This window comes from Didymella exigua (assembly GCF_010094145.1).
Source record: "Didymella exigua CBS 183.55 unplaced genomic scaffold M421scaffold_74, whole genome shotgun sequence".
Classification (NCBI taxonomy): domain Eukaryota; kingdom Fungi; phylum Ascomycota; class Dothideomycetes; order Pleosporales; family Didymellaceae; genus Didymella; species Didymella exigua.
Window position 1 is genome coordinate 1 of NW_022984848.1, and position 6,820 is coordinate 6,820.

The following is a 6,820-nucleotide window of genomic DNA, read 5'->3' on the forward strand; positions in this document are numbered from 1 at the left end:
CGCGCTAATTATCTCAGGATCTTCCTGTAGTATCCTCTGTCTATCCTTGGCTTAATTAAAGGCTATTTTAAGCTTGTCTGAACGCGTCACAAGCCTGCTAGCCTATAGTTTGCCAACAGGCTCTTCACTACGCACACTAAGTATCTTATCAGCCATATCTGCCACCTCACATAGCTGGGGCGCAAATCCTCACGAATCAAGGTTAAGTATATACTAGATAATTGTCTGCTCCTCTAGTATAGTAAGTTTCTAGCAATTAGCGCGTACGTCTAGTTAAAACGTGATATTGCAAAGGTAATTAGAGACCTGCTAATAAGGTACGTTCAACGCTCTAGCAGCGCTGCGGATACTGCGAAATTAGCTAGCATAGAAGGCCTAGATAGCAAGGATAACTCTGCCTTCTCTAGTAGTATTCTGAAGTTGTTGTTGTTAAGGCATGTTGTGTTAGGGTAAAAGGTGGTTATGCCAAGAGAAAGTAGCCAGTTTGGTGATATGGCTGGCTTAGTGATAATCTACGTTAGATTAAGTCTGTTGTTACAGAACAACTATAGTTAGGAGGAAAACTAACTGTACCCTATAATAAGATATCTACGCAAAACCTATAGCCCTAGTCCCTAACAAATTTGCAACACTAAATTAACTATAGGTACAGTTAGTTTACCTATCTTAGATAGGGTAATGTGGGGGACTAGGCTGGCGAAATGGGTATACTCCAACGTCCTTCGTGGGTACCCCCCAAAACCTTATCAATAATACATGGATTCTACCGAACTACGGCTGAAAAGAAAGAGAAAAACCACCTCTACATTTTTATAGTAGAAGGTTTTGTTATAACTTTTAAACTGCACAAGCTAGAGGCTAGAAAATGTTAAAAAAGGGGGGGTACCTAGCGAGCATACCTATTAATAGGTATACTTTGCTAGGTAGTGTTAATAACTCAGCTAATACTAGGCGGAATCAGCTAATTCTTTTTTTATTAGAAGGCGCAATACTAGGCGCTTCTATTAAATAATAGATTATGTAAGCGTATCTCTGCTAGTTAAGAAGCTATAAGCCAAAACGTAAAAAAGCATACCCTACCCATCCGCCAGCCTATGGGGGACTACCAAAGCAGATCGCTTAAAAGGGGTCAAACCCTAACGCTAAGCCTCTTTTGCTGTGGTTTGGTGTCCTCCCTGCGCCCTTATCTTGGCTAGGGTGCAGCGCTTGCTTGTACGCGGCGCTCGCTTGTAAAACACGTTAGTGTTACAGTGTTGTTGTTCTGCGTTCTGCTGCAGTTATTGTCCGCACTAGCGCAACCCTAACCATGAACATCAAACCCTACCCCTATTAACTACGCAGCTGATTTTGCTACAACTTGCACAGGTAATGCAGGTTAGTACTACAAATTATATGTCTAAGTTTAAAGCAGATTAAGTCTGTTGTTGCAGAACAACTGTAGTTAGGAGGAAAACCAACTGTACCCCGTAATAAGATATCCGCGCAAAACCTGTAGCCCTAGTCCCTAACAAATTTGCAACCCTAAATCAACCATAGGTACAGTTGGTTTACCCATCTTGGATAGGTCTGCTAATCAGGCCTGCCATTAGGCGTTTGCCTCTGTGTAACCAAATACTATGCCTATTAATCCTGCGCTTAATACCCTAGTGTACTAACAAGTTCTATCCTCTACTTATTAATATCGCCCCTCCCTATTTAGTTCCTAGCTATTGCAAATCTCCTGTGGCACGCCACCGCACAGGAAACAGCCTAAAAACATGCAGAACTAAACTTAATCATCAATCCTCTGTACCATCTCCTTTGCTGTTTTGCTTTCTGCCCTCCAACACTGCCGTATGTCGTGTCCGCTCTGCGCGTCGCCCGCTCCCTCGCAAATCCCGCATCGATTCGCCCACCACGCCAACTGCCTGCGCACCCACTCCATATCGGCAAACTCTTGCTGTCGATGCTCCGTCAACGTCTGCCACGGCCCCCGACGCGCCTGCTCCTGCTGTCGATATACCCGCTGCATCTCTTCTTGTTCGGCTTCGACGACGTCCATCTCTTCTCCATTGTTGTTCTCTGTCCCGCTCCCTTCCTCTGTTTCTTCCTCCACCACCTCTTCTAACTGCCCGTCTATCCCTCGGCACACGTCGCACATCTCCTTGTTGTCCTCCTCTCTACACCCTGCTTGATCCTTCCTCCCATCCAAATACCCGTCCAACACTTCCCTCCTGCAGCCAACCGCCCTACTCTCGCCACCTTCCACATACTCCCTCACCATCTGCCGCTCGGCTTCTGTCCTGTTGTCGTTGGTGCGTTGTTTCCCATCCTAAACTATCAAAACCGCCTCGCTTCGCAACCCGTCCCAGCCTGCCCTGCCGCTCTCTTGTGCGTAATCCAACATAGTGAACGGCCAATCGATGTGAATGATGCACTGTACATCCAGTATGTCCACGCCCATGCCCAACGCGCTCGTTGCTACGATCACGCGCTGCTTGCCTGCCATGAAGTCCGCCAACATGGTCGGCTTGCCCACGGCATCCGCGTGATACGCGTGACAATCCAATTGCTCTGCCAACGCCTTCACCTTTAGCTTCAAGTTGCCGTACACAATGAGCTTACCTGTCCTATACTTCCGCATCTTCTGCCGCACTGTCTTAACAACTATTAACTCAACGTCCTTCTTCTTCGCGGACTAGCTAATCTTGATGGTCTGATACGCCATGTTCGTCCTAGTGGTTGGTTGTCTGAACATCTTGACCTGCTTCTGCTCGTAATGCATTTGTTGATACAGCTCGTCCTCTTCTGTCGGCGGCAACGTTGCTGTCAACAGCACCATCTGCGTCTCAGCTGCTGCCAGCCTGCCGAGCTGTTGCATCTGCTTGCAGAATGTGTATCGACAGTTCAATACAATGTGGCACTCGTTGATCACGATACGGTCCAGCTGCCGCGTCGCTCGCAGCCGGTTCAAAAACGTCGCAAACGCTTCTCCCACCGCCAATTCGGGCGTTACAAACACGATGGCTGCTGCGTCGGGCGGGCAGCGACTCGCCCATTCGGCACACGATATCCCCAGCTCCTTGCACCGTCGCATCATGTCACCACGCAGCGAAATCAACGGCACGACGACCACCGTCGTTCCGCCTTGCTCTGCCCACGCCGGCAACATGAACAACATGCTCTTGCCTGCGCCGGTTGGCATCACGGCCACGACGGGGCTCTCGCCGGCAACGATCGCCTCGATGGCCTCCTTCTGCACGCCTCTGAACTTAGCTTTCTTGCCCTTCATTCGCTTGAGTTGCGCTGCCGGGTCCACCTTCCTCAGCCGCTCCAGCCTCTCTATCCTCGCCTCGTCGGCCTCGCTCTCGAACGGCGCCTTCTTCCGCTTCTTCACGTCTGCTGATGCGTCTACGGCAGACTGAAAACCTAAAAATTAGTGCCAATCTGTGCTTGAGTTGCGGAACAGCTGCCTTCTGTCGGCTGTAACACCTGCCATCTCCATGATGCCGCGTGCGTACACCATACCCGCTACGTGCGACGTGTGTCCGGACTGCTCGTCTTGAATAATGGCCGCCATGTTCTCCTCCTTCCACTCCTTGTTTTCCTCGCCTTCCTTGGCGGCGAACGCTGTCGAGCCGCGCAAAAATCGCCGGCTGATGCCAATGGCGATCTCACAGTACGCTGCAATCGTTAACTCTTGTTTGAGCCTGATTCGACTCTCGCGCTTCAACGTCTCCCGCACACGCTCTGAAGTCCATTTGCGTCCATTCAGGTTGGCGGGCCACAAGTGGGATGAAATCGCCTCCTTCTCCCACACCATCGCCTCCAATCGCTGCTGGAACAGCAGCACTAACCATACGTACCACACCAGCAGCTCACCCACCTCGCGCAGCAAGTACTAATGGATGATCTTGACGTCGCCGCTGACAGCGTACCCCTTGTGGTATTGTGTGACAAACACGACCATGCTGTCCTCAATGAATATGTTGCAGTGCCCGCCCTTGATTGTGTTGCTGTGTCAGACGCTCAATATCTCAGTCACCCGTGCGGGTTGTCCTGCCGTCATGTGCATGAGCGCAAGCAGCTTCTCCCTAAACGCAACCACACAGTCTATGTACCACTCTACTTCATTCCTGTTGATCCTGGAACAGGTAGCTGGCTTAATAAACCGCTCCTACATTGTAGCGTCTTGCCCCACTCGTTCGAACAACCACCTCTCTCTATCCACAGGCATGCAGGTGCGCTAGTCTTTTAAAAAGTTCTACCCAGGTTAATTGTTAGTTAGGTTGTTGCGCAGCTGCTCCTACAGAATCTGGGGGACTTAATCTGCCGTCTGCCTATTGCAAAACAGCAGCTCCTCAACCAGCATCCGCTTGCTCTCTGCTTGCATCCCGTGCACCATGCTGCGGAACTGGGCCATGGTGAAGTGCACGTTCTTGTACAGCAGCTTGTCCCTACCCATCCACTCAACGTTCCCTCGCGCGGTGGTGTTGAAATGCACCTTCAGCCCGTACGTACGCAAGTCGAGCATCCACTGCATTGGGCTGTGGCTGCCTCGTACTATGAACCTGTCTATCATCTGCTGCACAAACTCCAAGCAGCCTTTTGGTCAACGCAGCCTGGGGTTACTGCTGCCGCTGTCGCTCCCCCTGTACGCGCTGTCGTTGTTAAACACCTCCTCTTCAAACGGCTCGGACAGCTCAAGTGCGTGTTGTACAACCATGAAACAGGTGATTTTGATCACCAACGACAATATCAGCGGGTACAGCTCGGCGTCCTTCCAGCCGTCCTCTTTGACGCCGAGCACAGCCAACGCACACACCAACGCGCAGTCGTACTCCTTGCGGCGGATGCGCTGGTCAAGCAGCGCAATGCAAAACATCAAGCACGCTTTCTCGATCAGCGTCAGCTTTGCGTGCTTGGGCTCGTTCTTGAGCTCGTTCTCAGGCTTGTTGTCGCACTTAGACAGGTCCTGCTTGTTGTCAAGTTCATCAATCATTATCTTGTCCTCCTCCTCCTCTTCCTCCTTGTCCCCGTCCTGGTCCTCGTCCGCTACCTCCATCTCTGCCCCGCCAACATCTCTCTCTGCCTGCTCGACCAACGCCTCCCACGCCTCACGCTGCTGCTGTGTGAAGCGGTACTTGGGGCTCTTCTAACGGTGCTCCCTCTGCGTCCGTGCAAAAAACATCAGTATCTGCTTCCACGGGCGTGATTGCTCTTTGATCAACTTGTCGTCCATGTACGCCTGCAGCAGCGTGTACCTGGTCTAATGCTTCTCTGTACGAATGGCCTCCATGCGCACAAATATGCCTGTCTGCTTGATGACGGACATCTGGCTCACGCGGGCCAGTCCATCTATTGCGCTCCAAATCGCAGCCTCGACAGGCTCCTCATCTTTCTCTGGGTCTATGTTGGGCTCCTCAATGCTTGCCAGCAACTCAGGACGATCCAGTTTGTTCAAGTACAGCAGCCACCCAGTCTGCTCCAGCCATGGGGCCGCTTCGTCCTTCTCCCTGTCTTCAATTGTTGTCTTCGCTCAGTCCTCAACGTTGGCCCACGTCTTGGCCATCTCCTCGCCTACGCGCGCCCACGCCGCCTCGCCCTCTGTAGGGACGGGTTGCAGACTGCTGTCTAGGTTGTGACGCACCTCAAAGTACTGTGATCCGTGCCAGCTGCCGAAAAGTTGCTGGCAGTGTACGCGCTTGCAGCCGTCTTCCATCTGGGCTTGCAACGCCCCTGCCCGAGTTCGGCTAGGGCGTCCTTGCCTTTTTCCCAATGACCAGCCGTTGTGGTCTTTGCGCCAGTGCTTTTTGATTGAGTCAATGGTTCTTGCAATGTGCCGGCATTTTTTGGGCTCAAGTTGGCACAGCAAGCCGTCGTCGTATACTGGCAGCTGGGGGATGGGCTGCACGTTGTTGTCTGGTACCGTCCACTCGCTGGGGTACTGTAGCAAGCCCGCCCACTGACGGACGGCACCCCCTACAGCTCTAACGTTTTTTAGCGGTCTCTTGTGTTGCTTCTTCAAGTGGCTCTCGATCTGGTCCGGCCATACTGCGTACCGGCACTCCTTGCACACTGCTACCTAGTACTCAGCCAAGTGCTCAAAGTACTGATGCTCAACAGTGGCTTCTAACATGTTAGTAGTCCTCTGCAAGCCTCTGTGTGTGTTTTTCTTCCTTAAGGCAACAGCTCTTATCTCTAAACTATGTTAAGTTTCGCACCCTAGCTTGTGCGCCTGCTTATGTTGTATAGGCTAATCTCTATTTAGTCTGTTACCCTAGTCAGGGGCTGAACCTAACAAACATCCTTCTTCTTCTGCTGTATCTCCCACATCAACAAACAAACAGCTATGTCGCTATCTAATCTACTCTGGATCTCCGCGTTGGAAGATGCCGCTGAGCAATTCGATGGCGGGCCCCAGAGCTTCCTGCTAGCCAGCGAGTCAAGCTTTGCCCACAGGCTCGCATACAACCCGCCGAACCTGGACTACCAAAAGCTGTTTTGGAGCAAGGCGACTGTCTCGGACTCGCAGCGTGATGCTCTATTCCGCCCGCACAGCGCAGGCTGGCTGATTCCAAACGAGACGAGTGTCTGCAAGCCTGTCTTGGTCGCCCACTCTGTCCTGTCGGCGATCTGGCTGCTGAAGGAGACGCTCGCCGAGGACGCGCTGCCTGCCGATGCTTGGGCCCGGCTGGTCTCTGCAGCGCAGGATCTTGCCAGCAGCCCGAGCGACGACTTCCAGCAGGAACCCCCTTCAGCGCAGCGGCCCCGCGATTCCCCACCACCGTCGACAAAGCGTGCTGCTGCGTCCAGCTCAGCGCGGCCGTTCAAGCGCCTC

The 6,820-nt window shown here is 52.3% G+C and overlaps 5 protein-coding genes across 5 annotated transcripts in view; 2 read left to right on the forward strand and 3 right to left on the reverse strand.

Annotated features, from left to right (window-relative positions):
• Positions 1–2,239: 2,239 nt before the first annotated feature.
• On the reverse strand, positions 2,240–2,901 carry M421DRAFT_411654 (P-loop containing nucleoside triphosphate hydrolase protein). Its single transcript, XM_033590410.1, has one exon. The coding sequence runs from the start codon at positions 2,621–2,623 to the stop codon at positions 2,312–2,314; it is 312 nt and encodes a 103-aa protein (XP_033442630.1). The 5' UTR covers positions 2,624–2,901; the 3' UTR covers positions 2,240–2,311.
• Positions 2,902–3,077: 176 nt separating this feature from the next.
• On the forward strand, positions 3,078–3,233 carry M421DRAFT_35591 (uncharacterized protein; the record flags this gene model as incomplete). The annotated part of the gene is made up of 1 exon (XM_033589617.1): positions 3,078–3,233. A coding segment is annotated over one exon (156 nt), but the record flags the coding sequence as incomplete, so codon positions are not given.
• Positions 3,234–4,303: 1,070 nt separating this feature from the next.
• M421DRAFT_78421 (uncharacterized protein) lies at positions 4,304–4,981 on the reverse strand (the record flags this gene model as incomplete). Its single annotated transcript, XM_033597404.1, is given in 2 exon segments — positions 4,304–4,584; positions 4,597–4,981. 2 exon segments carry the CDS (start codon positions 4,979–4,981, stop codon positions 4,304–4,306), a joined length of 666 nt encoding a protein of 221 aa, XP_033442632.1.
• A 267-nt stretch (positions 4,982–5,248) lies between these two features.
• M421DRAFT_10594 (uncharacterized protein) lies at positions 5,249–5,701 on the reverse strand (the record flags this gene model as incomplete). Its single annotated transcript, XM_033587109.1, has 2 exons — positions 5,249–5,495; positions 5,541–5,701. 2 exons carry the CDS (start codon positions 5,699–5,701, stop codon positions 5,249–5,251), a joined length of 408 nt encoding a protein of 135 aa, XP_033442633.1.
• A 630-nt stretch (positions 5,702–6,331) lies between these two features.
• M421DRAFT_78412 (uncharacterized protein) overlaps positions 6,332–6,820 on the forward strand; it is a gene marked incomplete at both ends in the record, with an annotated part of 5,446 nt that continues 4,957 nt past the window's right edge. The window contains one exon of the mRNA XM_033597402.1: positions 6,332–6,807. Coding sequence (XP_033442634.1) covers positions 6,332–6,807 — 476 coding nt within the window. The remainder of the gene's footprint in view (positions 6,808–6,820) is intronic.